Below are 25,255 nucleotides of genomic sequence, written 5' to 3' on the forward strand. Positions count from 1 at the left end.
TTTATCAAAATAATATTTACTCCTAGCTGACACCAGCTTGGGCAGCTGCAGTTCCTTGGATACCTCATCCACCAGGATGGTGAGTATGCAAGTGCTTAGCCAAATGCTTAATTCTTAGCTATCTTCTGTGTGTGCTGGCTTGTAAAAAACTTCTTTGCCTGCTTTAGCTGTGTATATCCTCCTTGCAGATGCTCTTTGCATTTGTCTAAAGATGTCCAAATGAGTTGACCAAAAGGAAGCGCCAAAACATTATCAAGAACTGCTTTCAGTTGAATGTAATATTCAAATTGTATTCAAAGTGTCCCAGTTTCATTTGAATGAAACTCAAACTCTCAAAATTAGGAGCAAAGCAGCAACAAAAAGGTGCTCATAGGTCCTTTTAGATCTGAATATAATTCTCAACATAGAGGAGAATAAAATTCGAGAATACAGCAATCATACAGCAAGGAGGGAAAGAAAAATCTATAATTGAAGAAGTCCAGCCCAACTGAATTGGCTAAAATGATAAAATACTGATATAAATATTCAGATTAGGCAGACTTACAAGAAAGAGTTGGCCTATCCTGAATTCAGATTTAACATAAAACGCTTAAAATCACAAACAGTGTGATTGCAATGGCTTTGAGACTATAAATCTACATTCATAACAATCTGTGTTAATGAACATTTGAACATGTAACAGAATGTTTAATCTCCAATCAACAAGGACTGTGATGGGGGACATGCAAAGAAGAAGAAAAGATGATGTTAAAGATAATGTCAATTTCTTCAGATTTATCAGTAAATCCAAATGTGAAATTTGAATGCAGCCAAAGAGGAAAGCTGTGAAAGATTACCAGCAGAGCTCCACTATAACCCATATCAACCCAGAAATCAGGCTGAATTATTTCTTACCGTGCCCGGAAATGCCTGTGTGGTTGTGGGAAACTTCAGTTTAGGACTACTCCCATGACTGTTATTGGATTTCCCCAAAACCCTGCATGATAATCTTCTAATATAAAAAGTGCCACTACATGGGATTGTTAGCACAATGAAGAAGGTGAAGCAATCACTGCAGAGGAAGCTGTTTAGTATTTATAGACTACCTGATTATAACCAGATGATGTTCACAAAGGACAAACTGAGGCCAGCTCCAAATAAAATTCAGCACCTCAGAACAAGTTTCTTGAACTATAATACAATACAATATAAATAATAATTCGATATTAATCAGAAATGGAGGAAAGAAATCTTCAGCTATAAAAATATGAATTTGACTGTCCCTTATGAAGTATTTATCTGATAGCCCAGCAACATTTTTCCACAGCAGGAGAGAAGTCCACCCAGGTCTAATGGTGGAGAGATGCTGTGAGTTTGGAATGAGAAGGCTGTACAGTCAAAGAAAGAAGGATGAAACAGGCAGCAACCAATATAAATGAGAATTTTGGTTGTGAATAATATGGATAGAAAAAACTTAAAAATCTATAAATGGATGAAAAAGAAGTTTTAGAAATATAGTAGTAATATGAAAAATAGCATAATGCAAGATTCCTGATTTAGAACAATATAGTAAATGAAACAAATATTTCTCTCTGTATTTAAATAGAAACATGATTTTCTACTTTTTTTTTACCAGAGGATTATGATAAAGACCTTTCTATTGTTACTACCATAATAGAATATTAAACAACATCTATCTGGGAGAAATATTTCTAAGCAAGCAGGCTTTCTTTACCTGCCAAAATACACTAAGAGTTAGTAAAAATATTACTGGATTGTTGATTTTATTTTTTACTGAATAACAGGTGAATGCCATAAGACTGGAACAGTTCTGAAAACTGCAGTTAGAGAAACCTAATGCAAATGTGAAGCAAAGTACTGTTTGTCTATTGTTACAAGTGAAACACAGTGGTGATAAGGGCTAATGTCATCCCCGTGCAGAAATTGGAAGAGGAGAGAGTAAAACAGAAATGAGTAGGAACTTCCAGAGCATTGATAAGATGGACATTAAAGTTCTGCAGCTCACTGTGATATCTGTATTTTAAGAGCTTATGAAAAACTTGGAAGAGTCATGAAAGTTCCAAAGAAAGAATTCAAAGGGCAGAGAAATGTCTTGTTGAAACAAATTCAAAGATCTGTATCTCTTTAACCTATTGGAAAAAAAAAAAAAGTTTTAACAGGATCTCAACTACCTTCTCTGAAGGTAGTAAAATGGGGATTCTCAAACTACCAGAGAAAGACAAAGCAAGCACCAGAGGGAAAAGCTGAAAATTCATTTGAAAAATGAAACAACATTTCAAACAAGGACAATGACTATGGAACAAACTTTCATGGCATGGGCTGCACGCATCTTAGACTCATCAGAGCACGGCCTTCTCAGAGACAGGCTTGAGCTGCACACAGTACATGGACTTCAACATATGGGAAACATGGGTATAGTGTAATGGTTATTGGTAGTCTGATATACAAGGTTCAACATGTAAGCCCCTTTGGGATTTGCAAATTAATATCTCTTAATCAGCTTAAATGCTGATGCATTAGCAAATCCTTTCCTGCTCATTTCAACAGAAAGATCTAATTAAAATACTTCTTACAAACCTAAGTAATGTTTTATGCTATCTAAAGTGCTAAAACCCCTACATTCTCTGTGCATCTATGTAAAGTCTCAACTTTTCATACACCCACACAAGTGTCTGAGTGACCAGGATAGAAATTAAAAGAAAAATTAAATTAAAAGAAAAATTATATATGAAAAATTAACTAAGGAAAACCAAATTACTACAGAATATACCATGTACATTAATACCTATGCTAGCTACATGTGTCACTTTCATACATAATTCAGTATCTCTTGATCCAGTTTATGCTGGTCCTGGAAGTGCCTCAGAGCTAGGATGAAGGAGTTAAGTGTAAGGACACAGGAATTGAATTATTAACTCTCTATTTAGTGTTGTAAAAATAAAATGTTAAATTCATATTCCTGAATTTTCAGACTAGTCATTGCCAAAAGCTGTCTTCAGGTGGGAGATAGACTGGCATTATTTTTCTCTCCTAATTTGTATTTTAGGTATATTAAAGAGTACCATATATGTCCTATAGATTTCTGTTTCTGTGAAGCAACATTAGCGCAAGAAATTACAAAATTGTCTGACAGCAACTGCACCACAATATTAATAATCAGCTTTGCTTGATGAAGCATGTCATTTATCATAACTCTTTCATTTTTATGACTATGGTCTTACTAGTCCTCATAAGAACATGCTATCAGAAAATACCATGTTTCTGCTTCACTGAACAGATGACAAACACAGATGTCATTTATGATTTCTGCAGTATGGACCTGAAATATCAGAAAAAAGAATCCACAGCTTCTGGGGTTTTATTTTTATCATATAATAACATATAGTTCTATAGAAAGAAAGAAAAGAAAGAAAGAAAGAAAGAAAGAAAGAAAGAAAGAAAGAAAGAAAGAAAGAAAGAAAGAAAGAAAGAAAGAAAGAAAGAAAGAAAGAAAGAAAGAAAGAAAGAAAGAAAGAAAGAAAGAAAGAAAGAAAGAAAGAAAGAAAGAAAGAAAGAAAGAAAGAAAGAAAGAAAGAAAGAAAGAAAGAAAGAAAGAAAGAAAGAAAGAAAGAAAGAAAGAAAGAAAGAAAGAAAGAAAGAAAGAAAGAAAGAAAGAAAGAAAGAAAGAAAGAAAGAAAGAAAGAAAGAAAGAAAGAAAGAAAGAAAGAAAGAAAGAAAGAAAGAAAGAAAGAAAGAAAGAAAGAAAGAAAGAAAGAAAGAAAGAAAGAAAGAAAGAAAGAAAGAAAGAAAGAAAGAAAGACAGTACTTCCTCTGAATCACATTTCTTAGCCTGGCTGAATAATAATGAAAATTCTACACTCAAAGAAGCACGGCAATTAGGGGCAAGATATACTGCCCTTTAGAGAGGGAGCACTTCCATTGTACAACCTGGTGATGACTATGCAGCCCTAGAATCCTAATTTAAGAAGTGTAATCCTGCACCAACCAGTAGTATGAAGAGGACCCAAAAGGGTTTCTGTTTTATTTCTTCAATGGTTGCTACCTTGCTGTGAGAAGAACTCACAGCTAGGCCAACAATTGTCCAGAGAACAAATCAAAATGCATGGAGTTAAGAGCATTATTAAATCAATTTTCTTTACTGTTTTGTATTTTTGTTGCCTGCCTGCCCTCAGGCCCAAAAGAGAACAGAACACCATGGAAAACAGTCAACGTGGTGAGATGGAGCAGCCAAAGATGATATCACTGAAAAACATGACTAGATGCAGTAGGGGAACAAATAACAATTGAAAGCTCATGACACATCAGCAGCTAGCAGCACAGCCATAACCTCAGATGACAGAGAGAAGTATCTCTTGCCAGGATACAGAATAATATTAAGCTTGGTATACATGAGTGACATAGCTGTGCCAACAAAGAACTCGTGCTGGCAATCCTGTGATTCTTCAGTCATGTATGTGTACCAAAACCACTTAACTTGCACATGAAAGACTCAAAGAGCCGAGGAAAGCAAAAGAAAACATGTTAAATAGTGCTGTGGAGAAACACTGCAATACACTTGAGCAAATTTTACATCATTGAAATAAAATACACTGTAGGGAATGGACCTTTAGGTAGAATATTTTCCTCTCAAAAAGGCTGCATGACACATCTCCAGCCATAGCATTTTGAGTCTCTGTGCAGAGGCACAGACAAAGGAAGAGGAATGCTAATGAAGGTCCTGGCCAGCAGATCAAGGGAGGTGAGTCTCTCCTACTCTGCTCTCATGAGATCCAATGTAGAGTACTGTGTCCAGGTCTGGGGTCACCAGTACAAAAAAGACGTGGACCTGTTCGAGCGGATTCAGAGGAGGATTGCAAAAATGGTCAGAAATTGGAGTGTGTCTCCTGTGAAGAAAGGCTGAGAGAGTTGAGAGTGTTCAGAAGGTTGGAGAGAAGGCTCTGGGGACGTCTTTTTGCAGCCTTTCAATATCATAAAGGGGACTTAAAAGACAGAGACTTTTTACCAAGGACTGTAGGGACAGAACAATGAGCAAAGGTTTAAACCTGAAAGAGAGTAGATTTAGCTTGAACACAAGCAAGATGTTTTTTACAATGAGGGTGGTGATGCACTGGAAGAGGTTGCCCAGAGAAGTTGTGGATGATTCGTCCCTGGAAGTGTTCAAGACTGGGCTGGATTGGGCTTTGAGCAACCTGGTCTGGTGGGAGATGTGCCTGTCCATGGCAGGGGGCTTGGACTAGATGATCTTTAAAAGTCTTTTCCAACTCAAACCATTCTATGATTCCACGATTCTACGATTCTATGAATCCATTTCTAATAGCAGTGCTGTGGAATCTATGCCAAGTCCTCCTGCAACCCCTGTCTTTGCAGAGATGTAATATCTCTATTCCTGGCAATGTAATGATGGACAGGTGAATTTTTAAGTGAATGTCTCACTACAATCACGCAGAAACATAGTAATAGGGTCTCACTCAGTTGTACCCTAATTTATCATATCTTTTGCCTCATGTCTTTCTACCGTCTCATCTACAGCTGGTCTGGACAGTAAGCTATTAATCAATCTCTGCTGATCTCTGGAGGCCAGTAACAATTCCTATTCAAATCATTTAGTTTGTCATTCACATTTCTCATTTCAGCATGCATTTAATTTGAAAACACTGGTCTTCCTTCTTTATACTTGCAGGCACTCAATACTTACTGTCAGACTCTGCACATTCACAGAGCTCAGCTTACAATTCTCTGAAACCAGAGTTACTAGAAAGGGCTTATGTCCTGACAGTGATTGCCTAGGTAGCAACAGTGGGAGAAAAATAGTAACGAAAAGAGGAGAGCGAAAGAGGAAGGAATAAGGTGTTCAGCACGAAATGTTAAGAGGTCCAGGCTGAGATGAAAGCATGGACAAATTCAAAAGGAAGAGAGACATGTGTGTGCAATTATTGCAAAATTAATGAGAGGCATTCTCTGAATACATAAGCTGCAAAAGAGGAAAGAAAATAAAGTTAAAATTGGTAGAATCTCCTAAAAAATGCAGATATGTGAAATATTGTATATCAAAGGAAACATAAAAAATGTTATCAGAATAGAAAGTGAGAGCCAAGAACACCTGACAATTATTAAAGAGTAGGACTGATGCTATCAGTAACATCAGAGGCTACTGAGGATCTGAAAAGGGTAACAACAACACAAATTCCTACATTTCGTAGGAAACTGTGGGAGGAGACATTTCAGTGAAAATGTTAGTGGATGCCACAGTGAAAGATGAAGTCACAGAAAATGCACAAGGAGTAAATGGATCATATTATGAGTTTGAAGGTGAGGGGAATTCACTTCCTGAATGGTGAATGAACAGAAAGCTGCAATTGATGGGGACTCTCCAAAGCCAAACATTTCTGTACTTAGCACTTGCACTTAAACAAGTGCTGTCTTAAGTTATTGGGATGGGAGTAACTTCTTCAGCCAGGTGGATCAGAAGCACAGCAGGACATTTAAGTGTCAAAGAAAACAAAAAAAAAAAAGCAAAAAAAAAAAAGAAGGGAAGGAAAAAAGGAAAGAGAGGAAAAGAGCCATTTCAGAGCTCCAGTAGCCGTGAGAAGGAAAGGTGGTATATTGAAGAGAATTGCATGACTAGTTAGATATCTATATTTGTTATTTTGAATCTCAGAACACTTCCCAGGGAAGAACTAGATAAGTGAAAACAAAGAAACACTTCTGTGGCATGAGAACAGAAACAGAGGAAGGGGAAAACTGTTCTTGGCTGTAAAAGAATGAAAGCCAATGGAATAATGCAATAATAAAAACATAGGAACATGTTTCAAGAAGTGAATTACAACCAAATTTTAAAAAATCTAAAAATATCTCAAATTATATTTATAAATATAATAGACAGAACAAGAAATAGAGTATCAGGAATATAAAAAAAAATCTGTCCATTATTTACCACTGTAATGCCAACAAACCTACCACAGAAATCCAAAAATTTTTAGAGGACAGTATTAGTAGTGGCATGATTTCTAATTGGGAAGACTAAAATTCTAGAGACCAGCTTCACCTCTCCAAGTTCAGACAGCTGTGAGTGAGAAATGATGCTCTAGTCTGCCTTGAAGCACTTCAGAGGTCAGGTCAGATCTTGGAAGATTCAATCATCACCTTATGCCATGTTTCCTCCTCTCCTTTTACTTATAAGACCACCAAGGACAACAGGATTCCCAATTTCCCTGATTTGGGGGAAAAAAATCAGGTCTAGGATCAGCTCCCTTGAACACAAAAATCACAGGGCAGGCCTTCTGAATTCCTGTCAACAAATGCTGTGCCGTGCAATTTCAAACTGGGCACAGTCACTTGAACTGCGTTTTCCCATGTAATTCCTTTCACCTGCACAGTGAAAAATTGGACAGCATCTCAGGCATTGACATGATTATTCATTTAAGCGTGAGATGCTCTAGCCAGCAACAAAAAATTATCACTGTATCCATCCTAATAAGAAAGAATGGAAACTCTGTCTATAATTTCCAGAATCTGGCATATTGTTAGCAGTATTAACATTGAAACATTGTCACCAAATAATGTAAAATATGAATGACCTAAACAGAAGAGATATTTTTTACCATGGAAGACAATGAATTTTGCTTCCCAGTTACTTAATTTGTAATAAATACAGACCAGCTTTCCAGTGCCTTTATCTGGTTTTATGTCCTTTATATAAAAATAACTTCCAAATTATTATTTTTCTACATATTCCTATTATTGAATTACAACAAATATTATAAAATATTATCATGGCTGGTTAGGCATTCAAAATAGAATTTTTCGTCTGTGCGTATATTCTGCATGGCAGACACTTTGTAGAAATATTCCCAGTAGGCAGAATTTTTTGTGTATAAAAAGATGAAGCAATATGTTTTTTCCTTAAATAGAAATAAGGAATATAACAAAATGTGTCACTGTTCATACCAACTACTTTGTCAATATTAAGAATAAAGAGTCATTTCAAAAGGAAAGCCAAATAAAATCTAGAAAGAAAGCATCTAAGACAAATATTACTTACCTGGTTTTAAGATACCATATGGTATGTATGCATTTATAAATCTAAAACTAACTTAACATACTGCTTAACACCAACAAGCTTTACTGAAAAATCAAAAAGTGAGGGTTTCACTGTCAACATTTAAATAAACCATTTGCATGTACAATTACTATGACAATATATCTCAAAAATTCTAGATTCGTCCGTAACGTATATTTACTACTTTTGTAGAAAACAGACATATCATTATCACTGAATATGAAATATTCAAAATTATTGCTGGCCATTATTACCTTTAGGTAAAAAACAACATTCTCAGTAAAAAAACAACTGTACTAAATACAAAGTAAATTACCTTATTTTTTATGTTTTCCTTTAAGGGTCTGTACTCTTTTCTAATAAACACTGACAGAATTTGGGATATACTACAGCACTTAAATTTATGCTATCTGGTGTATTTAGTCTACTTCACTGTGTTTCTGAAGTTTTAAAATAAATATTTGGCAAGACAATATTTATAGAGCTTGTTTCTTACAAAAAAAATCTATACTATAATTAATCGATTATGTCAATAGTCTATAATGACATAATGCTATAAAATCAGAGGGAAAAAAGTTAAAAACTCTCAAGATTTACACTTATTCTATTCTATTAAGTGAATGCGTACCCCCACAGACATCGCCATCCACATTTTCACACTGACGATCATCACATTCACAGTTTTTGCCATGAACTCTGTTGTCTCCTGGAGGGAAGCAAGTGCATTGGCCGCATTCACATCTGCCTGAGAGAATAATGATTGTTAGACTCAGGATTTCATTAAAGTAAAATGAATTAAATAAAAACCCAGATGTACTCTACACCCTAACCCCCAAAGACAAACTACAAGTCAGTCGGTATTAATTAAAGTATGCACGTAAATGCTACTAAAAAAAAACCAACCAAAACTATCGCTCCTCCATGGCAACCAGAAGCAAAGTATATCACTGTTATATCTTGGTAGAAACAGCAACAATAAGCAGTCATTGGCATTGTATGTTTCTCATATCTCAACTTTGCATAACAGAGTTATGCTTACCTGCATAATTAAATTCTATAATTGATCTAAAATATTTAGCACATACCTCAGTAATTCCCCAAAAAATGTGATTAGAATTAAATAGTCTATGCACAGGGCCACCTAGGATATGTATTCATGTAGAAACATAACTCTTCCAATATTCTGTAGGGCATTTGGAAAGTAAAAATCCCTATAACTTTTCTTATCTAGGTCTGAGGAGACAGAAATCAAAAGCACAACCTCTGTCAGTCTTCCCTTCCATCAACCTGTTCATAGGACAACTGCCCAGAGCTTAAAGGGGAAATAGACTCATCCAAACTCCCACAGATCTTCCACTCCAAAGCCCTCAGAGCACTGAGTATCATATCACCAGATGCAAAAAAAAAATATAGGATAAAGGACAGTCTTATGTTGCACATATATGAGACAAACTGAGTACAAAGTAACACTAGTTTTATTTCCTAACTTCTAAGAGTTTGCCTCCATATTTTTAAAATTGTTTTAACTCAATGCCACTGTGAGAATGCTCTAAGTATGACACCAGCTGTGGATTAAAGCAATACATTTGGTGGGCTTGGGAAAGGATACTGTGAGTGAAAAAAGGGCCAACAGAGACATGGATTAGGATGAAAAAAAGACTGTTCCTCTCAACTGAATTTAGTCACAGCATCAGTGAGAATTAGCCTGGGCCTGGACATTGCTCTAGTGACTGCAGTTCCCAAATTTACAGGAGGAGTAACTGTAGCTACAAAGCAAGAAAACCCTCTAAGTACAGCCTTTCATTATATAACCAAACAGTTCATCACACACATTATTTTTTCAGCACTTTCTGAAATATTTTGGTAGGTTTTGTGACAATAAAACCATTTAGGTCAACATACTGCCAGATCATTGGTAATCTGGTTTTTTTCTTTTTTTTCCCAGTTTTTAACCTAAATTTTTTACATCTGTTTTGCAAAAAAAACCAAAAACCCTCAAACAGTCTGCCTAAGCAGGGGTTCATTTTATTACTTGTGGGAAAAAATGCCCAGCTCCTTTTAAGCTTCCCTAGTCTTCATTTTCCCAAGCATCAACATATATTGCACTTCTGTGCTGACATTCTCTGTGCTAGGATATAATCGAGAAAGACATTTTATTATCAGCTCAAAGTGCAAGAACATTTAAAAAGACATTCTGATAGTATTAACAGCAAATACTTCACGACATCTTTATAATATATATAGTTATATGAGGATATTTGTTCCAGAAAGAAAGTTGTTATAGAAAGTGCATCTACCACATCATGAAATGCAGTTGTACTTGGTAATCACATCATCATTTAGGATATGATTGTCTACAGAACGATTGATGTTATTTGCCTGCATTCTCTAAGCTATAATTATTGGCCAAGGACAGCTATATTAGAAACTAGGAAAAAAAAATCATTCCTTAGTACTTAAATATACAGACTTTTAATGAGTCCAACTTGTCACTATTCAGGGCCCAGACACTCTCTCTCTATGCAGACAAATTAGACAGTGTAGCTACTTCTACAAAAAATGTCACATCTCAGGGTCTCAGAGCACAGTCAGTCACCCATAGGCAAATAGGTACCTGGTGAACAGACCCTTCTGTTTTGAAGACACTATAAAATAAACAAAAGAACTATCTTTAACAGTGGTATCCTGGCCAGCTAATGTTATAATAAGGAGGATGCCTGAAGGACAATAAAATCAGTTTGAGCAAGTTGCTTTGAAGAGAGGAGTCAGCAGAGATGGAAAATCCTCCAGAGGGACAAGCAAAGGAAGATTCTGTAATGAGGCTCCCGCGTGTTCTGTAATTAAGCATTACCTTCTGTAATGCTTAATTTAATAAGTCAGAATGACCTGAGAGCTCAGTGGCTGGGCACTTACACTGGAATTGGAACAGGTTCCTCTCAGTCCCTGCTGCAATTAATATTTATTCATTTTAGTTAATGTGCAATAATTTTACCAGTAAGAAAAATGAAGAATATCCCATCCGTGGGCAGATAGGGCACATTTTTGTCAGGTAAGCGATATAAACTTCTCAAAATCAAGAACAAAGGGGATTTAGGCCCTACTTTCTCAATCTTCTCATTTTAGCTAATGAATAAAACATCAACACATATATTCAAAAAGCCCAAATTCTTTGTTGATACCTGTGTCTCATATTTTATTTTGGCTGGCTCCCATCTATGTTCAGGGCATGATTTAGATAATCTGACTGCAGACCTCTGCAGAACTGAAAGTGTCTTAAAAATGGACAGAAACCTCAGCCAGTAAGTGCTCTGGAAAAGGATTTCTCTGAGCTATTTCTTTACATTTAAATACTCAGAGATATATTTACAGTAGTTTATTACACTGCTGCTGAAATTGATACTCAAATTACTACTTCATCACACCCTTCCTTTTACAAATGTGACAAAATCATCACTACAAACATAAGTGAATTTAGTGGTGGCACTAAAGAATTGCACCTTTGTACTGGCTTAAAATGTAAATTTTACCTCCAAAAGCACTGAGACTTTGGTTAGATCACGTAAAGTGGGCTCACTCTGTGGAGATAATTTAACAGTGTATCAAAGTCCTATTGCTTCTGAACAGCTAACTACACAGGAATAACCTTTAAAGGCTTGGTTTATCACGATATAGATAAACACAAAAATTAAAAGCATTCTGTAATTAATAAGAAATTTCAGGTTGCTTCCCTGAGAAAACCAGGTTGAGATATTTGCAGGATAATCTTGCTTCTGCTGTACTACTACTTTGTCAGAAATACCTACTTACTGTCATAACAGAAGTCACACCTTATTCTGTGACCTTCTTCTCTTAGTTATTGTGCTAAGATACTTACCATACAAATCCAGTCATTCAAAAGCAATTTGAACTCACGTTATTCTGAAAATGGATCAGCGCTTTACTAAACATACTCTTTCTTTGTCTAGAATAATAGGTTTACCATAGCAACCTGATCATAGAAGGAAAGCTACTGTCAAACATATCCTAAATTCTCTTTAAATTTCAGGGCATCTAGGAACAATTAAACATAGGAGGACTATAACATGCTGCAAGAGCTACACTTTATGAGTAAAAAGAAACAAGTTCAACTGAGACGTTATGTAGCAAGTGGCTTCCTCTCCTCCTCACTAAAAAAGGAGAGTAAATTTGTCTGATGGCTTCAGCTGAAGGAAGTTTTGTGATGGAGGTTGCGTTAGCTATAAGCACTGAAAAGCTTAACCTATGAATTGCAATGCAAGGCTCCAAAAACACATTAATTATACATGTATTTGCCTACAGTCTTCGTATTTCCTCACACTTTTTCTTCCCATTGATGTCAATAAGAGTATTAATTTATTACTGATAACAGCTATTACTTGAAGATTAAAAAGAGATCAGCTTAGGTTGGGGGATTTATTTTTATATGGAATTAAAGTGCCACATCTCATTAAAACACAGAAGTTTGTTAGATAACTGACTCTAGATTTGTAAAAATCTCTGCCTTAAGCATTTAGCTTTTGATTTTATTCACAATTTACTATAGTATATTTAATTCCTTTTGTCCAGCATTTATGAATGCATAACTAAACAGTGCCTAGACTTATATTAAACCTGCTGTCATGCAAATTGCTGTCACCATTAGCTGCATGCATTCAAACCAATTTCCAGATGCATATGTAGACTGAGAGTTTATTTTATAAAGATAATTTTCATTCTAAAACACTGTGGTAGAAGTACAAATTTGTGTAATAAAACTTTTTCTACCCTGTTACATCCAGTAAAATTACCAAGAAGAAACAGCAATATCTTTCAATGTAAAAATAAACACTGAATATAATAAGATGTAGTTCATTGTTTTTTCCTGTCTATAACTCTACAACACAAAGGATTTTTCTGTTCACAGTGTCAAATTTTTATCTTCTAAACGAAAACAAATAAAGTAACATTGTTATTTTTATTTATTTATTTTTAATGTGTAAGGAATACAACACCAAATTCCTCTGAGAATGGAAAAAAGCAAACCGGGTTCATTGGTACCTCAGAAAGATATTTCAGACTAGTGGTAAATAGAAGGAAAACTGCCTTTGGGAAGGAGTTTTCTGCCCCATAGCTCTCCCAGGCTTAACATGTGAAAGCATTACCTATCAGAAATTGCAATTTCTTTGTTATCAAGCACTCAGTCAACCTGAGCACATTCACTAAAGCTTCTGTGTCTTTTCTGCTAGCAGAACCCATTTCATGCAGTATGGGAACAGATGATCTAAAATAATGTTCAGAAATGGCAAATTAGAGAAGGGAGGTGGGAAGATTCACAAAGTCCAGGTGACAGAGTGGGTGGGGTGGAAGCAGATGTGACTTAAGGAAGTAATAGACAGGATGTAGCAGCTTCTGGTAAGGAAAAATCACTGACTGAGTGGTGGAGAGAAAAAAGACCAGTAAAGGGAATAAAGAGTAGCACAAAATGAGCAAACAAGATACAGAGCTTGCCAAAAATAGGGTGGACAATCTCATCATGCCTTGCTCAGTCTAAGGTGTTAAAAGCAGTGCAATCCAGCTGAGCTTGATCAATGTGGAGAAATTTATAGACTCAGTCAGAAAGCAACTACAGACTTCTCAGTGGGCAGAGGACATTTACTTAGTCCTATTCCCAAAATGCCCTGGAATGACTTCCTACACCCAGAACAGCTTTTCATTTAAAAAAAGAAAAACAACCCACATATAAAAATATTGTACTGACTAGACAAAAAATAATCCTGTTTTACATGTGGAGGGATCTCTGGCTTTTAAAATGTTGGAAGTTCTTGGACTTCGTTGGTTGGATGGTTATGAGGTGCCAGAAAAAAAAGAACCTTTACAAGCACCTTTATTATGTGCAACAGTATCTTTGAAACTTCTTTAAACATTTGAACATCTGGCTGATTTCACACAAACCATGAAAATCTAGGGATTTTTTTCTTACAAGGACTTGGGACAAGCAAGAGCAATGTTCTAATTGTAATATATGAACAATGCCATCTGCAACCACTACTTATGTTGGAACAAAAAAGCTTTATCTTCTAAAAAAGCTGTATCATCTTAGTTCAGTTCAGTTCTGTTTGTCTCCAATTCTTGAACATGTCTGAAGTTTTGTGACAAAATGGCTAGATGGGCTAGCATAGCTTTGGTGCTACCTCTTCAGCAAAAAGAGTTCGATGCCTACCCACCTGAGAAAAAAATCAGTTCTACTTTTGGACTTGAACACTCCTTCCTGCACTGAAGTGCTATTTTGCCATCTCAGGAAAATGAAGACCATCAGAGCACTTACACGTGGTTTGTGCTCTGTGCAGAACGGTCAGCTGTAGCTGCAGGGTGAGGAAGGTGCACTGTACTGTTCGCCACAACAGGACAACCTTTCTCAGAGGTACCCGTGTCAGTCCATGTCTGGTGATGGGCCGAGTGACAGGAGCAGAGGAGCGTACAAGGCATAACCAGCAGTGTGGTGCCCTGGCTCTGCTGCGCTCTGCACCACACGTGTCTTTGCAAGAAAGATAGAAAGCCAACAGCCCAGGAGAGGACATCTTGTACATCAGCTCCCTTGCATTTGAAACATCAGATGGGAATATTGATGCTTTTGTATTTTAACTGAAGTTTCAGAACCACTGAAGCTACAAGAACCTGTGCGTAGCATGCACAGGATTGACTGTTGGGGTTTGGGGTAGGAGGCCTGCCTTCAGTTGAAGATTGGGTTTTTCACACAAGTTACAAGAAACAAGGTTTTTTTGGTTTTTCTTTTTCCTGCAGTACATTGTAAAAAATAAAACTGCATTCATCTCCTCAACATAAGAAAAAATGTGCTGCAAGTATTACAAGAACAACTACTTGTTCAGATCTGGGTTGGGAACTAAATTTCTGTTTCTAAATCAATACACAGAAAACAAACATGCCTTAACTCTACTCATGAAAAAAAAATTTTTTGCAACATATCTGACCCAAGACCTCAACTAAAGATACAGAAGCTCCAGAGAAGAGCTTAGCTGAATCATAAAGATATAAAATGAAATTAAAATTGCTTTAAAAAATCTAAAGTAATTTCCAAGCTTCAGTTTTTTTGAACTACTTTTTTTCCAGGGATTTTGTACACTGAAGAAAACTTTCAGGATCAAGCTCTGAAATTTTTATTTAAACAACAACAGTAGCTAAGGCATGTAATTGGATTTAATATATTTATTTTCCTCAGTCTTACTAGGCACCTCTCAATCACAATAACTGCATCACCTTCTACATTTAGCACTATCAACAGAACTGAAGTAACTGAGATCAATTAACTATTATCATAGAATTATATCACACACTTAGAAGACTTGTATCTGTAGCTGATAACTTTTTTTTCCAAGTTGCATTATCTCATCTTAGGCCTATATGTGGCTTCACAAACCAGGATACCTTCACTAATTGCTTCTGTTGATATATCTGTTTTTATTTTAATTTCCTTGTTATGCTTGGAAAACCTACTCCAAACCTGTGTTAAGTGCTCAGTGACACTGGGCCATCCAGTGCTACATGGAACATCATAGTCCCACATGAAAGTGTTGGGAAGAGGTTGAAAGCCTTCACAAGGCTCGGGGGACTTTGCTGTGTACAGCTTCTCTTTTCCTTTAGTAGATGGTACCTGAGATCCCATCACCTACACTCAGTATCTTGCAATGGCTGTTGGTATAAAAATTTGGCCTAAGAAGAACAGCAGAAATTCAGGAAATAAGAAATTCTTTTGTTGAAGCCTGAGACTTTCCATCCCTCTATGCATGTTTTATGAAGTTGTTCACTAGCAAAAAGTACCAAGCTGTCCCTTAAATAGTAAGGTGTGCAGGGTTTCTCCTCACACAGAAAATATACCTTTCTTTTAATCTTTTTAAAATTTAGTTGTTCTATAATGTGAAAGAGTATTAAAAAGGATCTGACAATTTAGTTTCTCCTGAAGGGACAACAAACCAAAACAAACAAGCACAGAAAACAAATATGCCTAAGATACAAACCCCGGAGAAATAAAAGATGTTATCCCAAACAGCATAATTCTCACAACAGCATGAACAACTGAATATCCAGCATTGTAAAAGTAAGCATTATGCAAGAGCAATTGCAAATGACTGAGATTTCCCCCCTACTTTAGTACATAGGACATATATGACTGAAAGCCTAATCACACAGTTGGCATACAGGATCTGAAGTAAATGCTCTTCCTTTGGAACAGACTAATAGTGAAATACCTTCTTTAGATAAATCCACTCAGCATCACCACTTTTCAGATTTAGCATCAGACAGTCTTTTACAGCTCTTCCTGATCAGCACTACTGATTTGTATCTTCTTTTCCATGTTGTTTCTCTTTTTTGTTGTTTTTTTTTGTGTGTGGTTTTTTTTCCCTCCTCCTTCTCTTTAAACACTTGGGTAAGAAGTGCTGCTGTGTTGCTAGTTTTCTTTTCAGATTGTTAAATTGTTGGCATCTGCTATCATCATCACGCCAGCATGTCTCCTCCATCTGCCTCCTCTCTGTAGCAGTGCTTTGAGGATATACTCCTTGAAGGCTGCTATTGTGTTTCTGCACAGCCAACAAGGAATTTCTAGAGGAGTTCCAGGAGAGGAGTCATTGAGAACACCCCTGCCCACTTTGCAAGAGCAAGATTTTAGCCATATGCCTTGCTTTTCCTAGTGATATCTTCCTCAGGTCTCCTGTTGGAGGCATGCCCTTGAAAATTCACTCAATATATTAAGGGGACAAGAAGGACTAGGAAGGCAATTATTTCTCTGTTCAAAAGAAATGTGATAGTCAATGTCACCACACAGAGGATAAACGTGTGAAGAAGACAAGAAAGAAGGTGGCAAAATGCTCTCTAAAAGAAATGTGTTTTTAAGGCAGAGAACAGTGGAAATGGAAGAAGAGGAGGAGGAATCCGTTGAGGAAAAAGAGAAAAACTAGACAGCATGGCAAATGTCACTCTGAAGATGTAAAAACCTTAGAATTTAGCAAGCTGTCTTCTGAATTTTTTCTCATCTTCCTCCCCTCCCCTTTCTTCTCACTCCAATAAAAATAGTTCTTTCTTTCATCAACCTCTCTCTTTTCTGCTTTTCTGTCTACCTTTTTTTTCTCTTTCCACTTTGTCCCATGGGCCCTCCCCTCCTTTAAAGTGTTTCACCACTGGGTACTGAACATTTTGTACTTCTACAAATCACTTCATCTTTCAGATCACCCCATGTTACCTTCTCTAGTTTACACAGCTCTGTCTTCATCTCTTTTTCATTCTTTCCCTCCAAAATGCCTCCAATAACTCAAACTATCAAGAAAAAGCACTGTAAAGAGATGCCAATAAATCAAGTAAAGGGTACATGGCATTCTCCTAAAACTAACACTTTCTCCATAGAATATGAAAAAATGAGTATTGTGCTTGATTTAAAGGACCTGCCTTGAAAATGCTTCTCCTTCCCCTTGACAACTATCAGGAAAAATGTCTCATTTCCCTTTTTGTCTGTCCAACTGTCTGATGCTTAGCATAAGTGGCTATAAAATATTTTCAAGTAAAATTCAAACATAATAAGGAGGCACAGTCCAACAGAAAAAGATAGATGAAACACAAGGACATTGTTCAAGAAGCTGTGATGGGTTTTGAGCCATTTACAGCTTTATGCATTTGACTGCATTTTCATCCAGGGGACTGACTCCTTTTTACATGATCTGCCATATAATGAGTCATAGCACTAATTCCCGAGAGATACTTAATTTGGAGATTAATTTACTAGGAAATGTCAACTGCTTTGTGGAAGTTTAATCATCAAAATGTTAACCTTATTCACTTCCTGTTGATGCCTGTTGTTTATTAGGTAGTAAATTTCAAGATATTTTAGGGTTGTAATACAAGCCTATCTATTAAAGCATTTAAACTCCTAGACACATTGCTCTTTGAAGCTTCACCCAAGATTAAAGAGCTTTATAATGGCAAAATAACAAAATTAAAAGATTCAACTGCATAGCAACCATCAATATTATTTGCAGATAACAGACTGCTAAGTTCAGAAACCATGGCAACAAATGACATCACACTGAACCTACCTTATTGATTAGCTTTCACCTCAAGACTTTTTCCAGAAATGAAAGACATTACTTAGCAACTGCATCATCTACTGAGTTGTTTCAAGTTAAAGTACTCTTACCCTTCACTTGTAAGCAAATTTTTCCTTTTTGTTGCCAACTGGACAGATTGTGCACTAGCCTCTTGTTACAATGCTCTCTATTTAATCTGCTGCAAAGACATTGCCTTATGGCTCCTAAAATCTTTGTCCCAATGTAATTGCATCGGTGAAATAATGCTTCTTCCCTGTGCCCAAAAAGGTTGACTCTGAGGAAAGTATGTAATGTGTAATGAGGGAATTAAAGGCATGATTGTAAGAGCTTTGTAAATGCACACATTATCTTTAGAAATCAGCACCATCCCTCATTTTCCCACTCTCTGATTTCAAGTATTACGAGTAAGATCTTCGTTGCAGGTAAACCTGAGTTCATAGTTTTCAGGAAGAGCACATAGCAATAATAAAATAGCGAGCCGTGAGTTATCAAAGGAGACCAGCTAGGCATGTTATGTATCACCCTGCTTCTTGAAAGTAATATCCTTTTTTTCCATCTGTCTTGATAGGACCCCATGAGCAGGAAAGGGCATTGTCTATTAAGACTGAGTTAGAGAGAACAGATATAATTACGAATTTCACATATTTATACTCAACCTTCTGTTTGGAGGACCTGAGTAAAACCCAGCAATTAAAGACAGTTAGCAGTTTTCAAGCTAGTCAAAACACATGCAACAAGTAATTAAAGCCTCCCAGTGAGGTCACACTATTCCTAAATGTCTGCCACAGAAAAGATGGATTTGTGATCACTATCCAAACCTTCCTGACAAATAAAACAGTACTCTAAACACTAAACACAACACTAAAATTAAGCCATTTTATTTCAATTAGTTAACACAGACAACTGCTATGAAGAGCCTCAGACTGAAACAATTGCCTATACATTAATATCGTCGCTAGCTCTGGGAGCAAGAAAACAGGTTTACAGAGTGCATTGGGCACAAAATTTCTGGAGGGATCATCACTAAATAAGACATTATGTTCCTGCCAAAATTTCTACTGCAACTGGAACTGACCTTCATTTTGCCAGTCAGTCACAAGCAACAGATTTACCTGTGTTCTTAAGTCAGAGCTGCAAAATTCAGCCACCCACTCCTTCTCTTAAACCTTGCTTTCAGTTCTGACCCATGTTGCTACGAGCTACTCTGTGTCTGCTCTCAGGACAGCAGCCTCCTGAAAACACTGACAGCCATGAAACGTGTCTTGAAGAGCCTCAGTCCTTCCTTGGTTAGTGTCACCCACTGGACAGAAGTCCAATGAGGAGGAAATGAGGTGCTTGAAACTGAACAGGAACTAGGGACCAAGAAAGCATTTTCCACATCAGTGCAGGGTCTACTATACTACAATACAACAAAAACCTCTGGGAGCGCCAGTGAAGATTTATATAACTCACAATTCTTCCTATAACTCCTGTCTCAAAAGAAGGAGGGAGACAGAAGAAAGAGTCCAACATTCCCCAGAAAGCATTAAAAGCACTCCAGTAGATGGAAAATTCAAAACACAGGACCAGCCATTAGTCCCTTGATAATTTCAGTCAATATGATTTTGAGGAAAAATAGTCACATAAATTGTCAGTAATATGCTTGATATTATTTTTTTTTAGGGATATGGCTGATATTTTTTTTTGTCTTAAAAAGTCACTGTTTAAAAGGTGAGAATTTTATCAACATTGATATATGGAAGAAATTAAGATGAAAATAAGAAGAACAAAATGTCAATATTTTATAGCATTGGAAAAATTCTGAAGTCAAATGAAGTAAAAATAGAAAAGACAAAGTCTATTATATAAATCAGAGGGTAAGAGGATCTTTTACAACTGATTAAAAATGTTAAGACTGTAAAGCCTGATAAGTGCTGTAAGGAATTCTATGCTAAATTGAAAACATCTATCCTCTTCTGTTTTGGAAATAAGTATAGATATTACACAAAGTACTTTGTCAATCTCCTCAGTCATCATGTAAGAACACAAAGATAATGCAAATAGTGCTTTCTACAGACCAACTGCTATATTAAATATTTAAAAATTAATCAGAAGTGAGATTGATGGCTAAAAAAGCAATCCTTTCAAGGAAAAAGCAATATTCACTGCAAAAGTTTCTAGCAAAACAACATGGCCAAGCAAAAGAACAGCTAAGAAGAAAATCCTGGATCTAGCCTGTGGACTAAGTGGCTTTATCCATCTGGGTAGAGAAAGAGAAAGAATGCATCAAAGCCATCTGCTGTGGCAATTTGTGTGCCTTTTCTTCCCGAAAATACTTTGTCTATGCAGGTTCACAGAATTGCAAACTAAAACTGTCTATTCCCCACCAATGAATTGGAATATCTCCCTTATGAGGGAAGGCTGAAGGAGCTGGGTCTCTTTAGCTTGGAGAAGAGGAGGCTGAGGGGCGACCTCATAAATGTTTATAAATATGTCAAGGAGGAGTGTTGGGAGGACGGAGCCAGGCTCTTTTCAGCGATGACCAATGACAGGACAAGGGGCAATGGGTACAAGCTGGAACATAGGAGGTTCCACATAAACATCTGGAAAAACTTTTTCACTGTGAGGGTGACAGAGCACTGGCACAGGCTGCCCAGAGAGGTTGTGGAGTCTTTTTCTTTGGAGACATTCAAAACCCGCCTGGACGCGTTCCTGTGCGATCTACTGTAGGTGATCCTGCTCTGGCAGGGTGCTGGACTAGGTGATCTTTTGAGGTCCCTTCCAACACCTAACATTCTGTGATTCTGTGAGTGTACAGAGAACATAGTGTTCCCAGAGACAGTAGTCACTCTTACAGAAATGTGAAGGTAAATACAACTCCCTACCCTCTCCAGATATTTAGGAGCAGTCTTTGCAGCTTTAGAGGAAAGTTAGTACAGCGGAGAGGAACAACAGAACTAAACTCTTCAGATAAATCAGGCTTGTGAAATAAACCTTACAAAGTCAATTTCAGTAATTTTTTCCTTAACTAAAGCTCAATGATAAAATAGCCAGTGACAAAGTCAACAAAGCAAAAACATAGAGCAGATTTCCAGTGAAATTAAAGGTGGAAGAGCTTGCTGGGAGCTTTTTCTTTAGTTTTTCTTGGTTTTGCATATAAGGGTAGGAGTAGGAAAATTTATCTAAGTAGTTTCCAAGGCAGCAGAACATGGGACACAGGGAGAGAGAATACCATTAAAACAAGTAGTACACTACAGCAAGCACACTCTGGAATATGTAAATGTAAGAAATGTAATCTAAGGGGGTCCAACAAAGAAAAGATTGCAAGACTAAAGCCACAGCTGAGGATGAAGGCAAAATTTGGAGGAGGAATGAAAAGGTATGAGAAAAGAGAAAAAGCTGGATATCCGGAAAACTTGCAATTCTGGTAAATAAGATTTTGACAGCAGATTTCTAGATGAGGATAATGGGAAAGATCCACCCCTGAAGTCATAGTACAAAAGCAAAACAAGTAACAGAGAAGATTCAGGCTTGAAGGATAAGTTTGCAGTGCTCCAAACAACTAGAAAAATTAAGAAAATGTGAGAAGTGGAAGGACAGAAGAGAAAAGATGCCTGCAAATCATAGAATCATTTAGACTGGGAAAGACCCTTAAGATCGCCAAATCCAACTGTTAACGCTAGCAAGTCCACCAGTAAGCCAAATCCCTAAGCATCACATCTACACATCTTTTAAATGCTTCCAGGGGTGGTGACTCAACCAGTTCCTTGGGATACCTGTTCCAGTGCTTGATAACCCTTTCAGTGAAGATATACTTCCTAATATCCAACCTAAACCTCCCCTGGCACAAATTGAGGCCATTTCCTCTTGTCCTATCACTTGTTACTCAGGAGAAGAGACCAAGCCTGACTTCACAGAATCACAGAATCACAGAATGTTAGGGACTGGAAGGGACCTCGAAAGATCATCTAGTCCAATCCCCCTGCCAGAGCAGGAACACCTAGATGATGTTACACAGGAAGGCACCCGGGCGGGTTTTCAATGTCTCCAGAGAAGGAGATTCCACCACCTCCCTGGGCAGCCTGTTCCAGTGTTCTGTTACCCTTACTGAGAAGAAATTTCTTCTTAAATTTAGGTGGAACCTCTTGTGTTCCATTTTAAATCCATTACCTCTTGTCCTACCATTGGTTGTCACTGAGAAGAGCCTTGCTCCATCCTCGTGACACTCACTCCTTACATATGTATAAACATTAATTAGGTCACCCCTCAGTCTCCTCCAGACTAAAGAGACCCAGCTCCTCGCTACAGCCTCCTTTCTGGTAGTTTTTTAAAGCAATAAGGTCTCACTTATTGCTGAGGAAGAGACAAGGGAAGCAGGTAAGTGTCGCGGGGTAGGGCTGGGCCGGCTACTAAATGCAGACAGATGCTCTCTAACCCCCTTTCTACCCACTAAATGGGAAGGAAAAGGGAATGAGGCAGAGAGATTTATGGGTTAGAGAAGAAAAACTAGAACAGCTTTAATGAAACAATAATGGAAATAATAGTGGAATGATAAAAATTATAAAATAATTAAATTATAAAATAGTGAAATGATAAAAACTATATACAACTATATATATTAGCCTGATATCGAACCCGACTTCCTCCCCTGACAGCAATCACACTGATGCTGCAGAGCAGGAGGCACTGGGGAAGCCCCAGGCTCAGCGGAGTCGGGAGCTGGATACAGGGAGCTGGATTTGGGAACTCAGGATCAGGATCAAAAGCAGGAAATTGGGCAGAGTCCTTCCTGGACATTGGCCATTGCAGAAAAGGGCAAAAGAGGACTGAAGGTGGACATAATACGTGGGAAGCATTTCAAGAGCTTGGTGCTGACAGAGAAAAATAGTGTTCTTAACTTTGCTATTCAATCAAGCTAGATCCTTCATTTAGTAAAAACAATCATTCCTATACGCTTACTTGTTATAATTAGACAGGGCAACGGGATCACAGTGCATGGTTGAACATTTTGAATTGCAACCTGGATCTGAACTGAGGCAAATCATCAAGTCCACTTTCTTGTCTACAAGAACAAAGCAAGATTACAGCACCCAAGTGCAGAGCACTACCAACCAGTGTATTAAAAGCAGTCAGCATGCAAAGTGATGTTGTGAAGAAAAAAAACAACCAACCCCCAAACCTATGCCTTGCAAGAAGGGGAAGTGTGCAAAGGATAACTCCAGGTGGAGAAAGACAACATGGAGGGAACTGCCCCTTACAGGTGCAAGATACCATTTAGCAGCTTACAAGAGTTGTTGTGCCGCTGTTAAAGTCAGGCGCTCCTGGCCCCTGGTTCCTGCTGTACTCAAAGGAGCCACAAGAGCTGGCAGCTCTTGGTCTCCATGAGAGCTTGATGCTTTTAACTCCATCAGCTCTGCTGTTCGCAGAGGTATTGCCATGCTTGGGGCAGAAGGTGCTCATGAATCCTGCCAAGCCCTGAGCTCTGGGGCATCGTAGAATCATAGAATCATAGAATGGCCTAGGCTGGAAGGGTCCTTAGAGATCATTTAATCCAACCTCCCTGTCATGGGCAGGGACACCTCTCAACTAGATCAGGCAACACATGAGGACCGAACATCTTTTGACCACAGCAGGATCCACCCTGTTGGATCTGCTCTGTTGGGAGATGGCTGCCCCCAGAGCTGAACTCTGCTGTTGCGCTTGGACTTGTATATCCACAGCAAGCACTGGAGATCAACCAGGCAGCTTTGAGGGTAGTGTAAAGTAGCATTTGTTGTTCATGGCTTTCACTGAGAAGGATTAAACTGGTATGAGAGAGCAGACATCAGGCAAATCCCAGTGGTGAGAAGCATTATTCCAACACTAAAATGCCATCTTGGATTTTAGCGTGGCATGAATTAATGCTAAAGCCATGTTTGCTTATACTGGTTTTTACAGACTACCCAAAATTCATTCCAGCCCTTTCCCAGGAACTGTCAGAGATCTGTTTAGAAAATAAGAAAAAAAAAATTTAAAACAAGTACTGCTAACCAGATTGAACACAATGAGTTTGGCAAGCTCTCTCATACTTGATTTCAGCTGTAAATCAGGCCTAGATGGAGCATTCCACACTTATAATAAACATCATATTAGAGAAACAAAACAGGCCTGGTATTACCAGTTTAAATTTGTCAAAATTGCTTTAAACACAGCATGAATGTGAGAATTACTTTTATTATTTAGAGAAAAGTACCCCAAATTACTCAGTCAAATAAAAGCAACAGTTTAATGCTATACTTAAAAAGCAATTAATTCTGCAGATCTATTTTTTAGAGCTAATAAAGGTTTGGGGTTTTTTTTACTTTGTTTTTAACAGAAACAATAATGAACTAAGTGATATCTGTTTCATAAAAAGGTGGTTTGGCTCCTCTTTTCTAATATAGTAATAAGAAAATTTTATTTAAGCCTTCCCCTAGTAGTTCCATGTGACTGAAAAACTGGTAGGTTATTAAATTCCTGTGCATGAAGATGTAATGTCCCAGCAATTGCTTGGATTTTAACCCTTCTCCCCAGGAACCTGAGTTATGGCAGAACACTGACAGCAGCAAATAAGAGGCTGCCACAGAAGAATTAGTAATTTGTTGCTATTTTCATTTCCCCCTCCTGGAGTGGGGAAGTTAGTGAGGCTTGGTGCTGAGGGAGTGGGAAGAAATAAGGAAAATAATCAGTAGAACTCATTATTTTTCTGTGAGAAAAAGTGGGAGGCATAAGTTATAGAGGGCGGTAATTGCAGATCAGACAAGGGCAGAATGTGATACTCAGTTGTGAGAGGAAAAAGAGCAGTGGAGACATCAGCCGAAAATAAGCAGGAACCACATGTACCATAACATCAGTGGCATGCAAAACACATCAACTCTTGCAGTGCACACACGTGCACACTCACAAAAATGAAGCATTTATCTTAAAAAGTCAGACACTCTTTGCTTCCTTCCCAAGAGCAGCAGCCCTCCCTTCTCCCCAGCAATGAGACTGGCTGCATCTCAGCATCCCTGCCAGAGACATCAGGTCTCTCCACCTTGCACAGTAAAAGTTTGGCTTTCAGAATTTATGATGGGAAAGGGGTTCAGCA

At 37.5% G+C, this 25,255-nt stretch overlaps 1 protein-coding gene across 1 annotated transcript in view; it reads right to left on the minus strand.

Moving 5' to 3' along the window:
* ITGBL1 (integrin, beta-like 1 (with EGF-like repeat domains)) overlaps nt 1–25,255 on the minus strand; it is a gene marked incomplete at its 5' end in the record, with an annotated part of 68,320 nt that overhangs the window by 8,506 nt on the left and 34,559 nt on the right. The window contains one exon of the mRNA XM_009865289.1: nt 8,688–8,804. Within this exon, the coding sequence (XP_009863591.1) occupies nt 8,688–8,804 (117 nt within the window). The remainder of the gene's footprint in view (nt 1–8,687; nt 8,805–25,255) is intronic.

Source organism: Apaloderma vittatum, unplaced genomic scaffold, assembly GCF_000703405.1.
Source record: "Apaloderma vittatum isolate BGI_N311 unplaced genomic scaffold, ASM70340v1 scaffold2972, whole genome shotgun sequence".
Classification (NCBI taxonomy): domain Eukaryota; kingdom Metazoa; phylum Chordata; class Aves; order Trogoniformes; family Trogonidae; genus Apaloderma; species Apaloderma vittatum.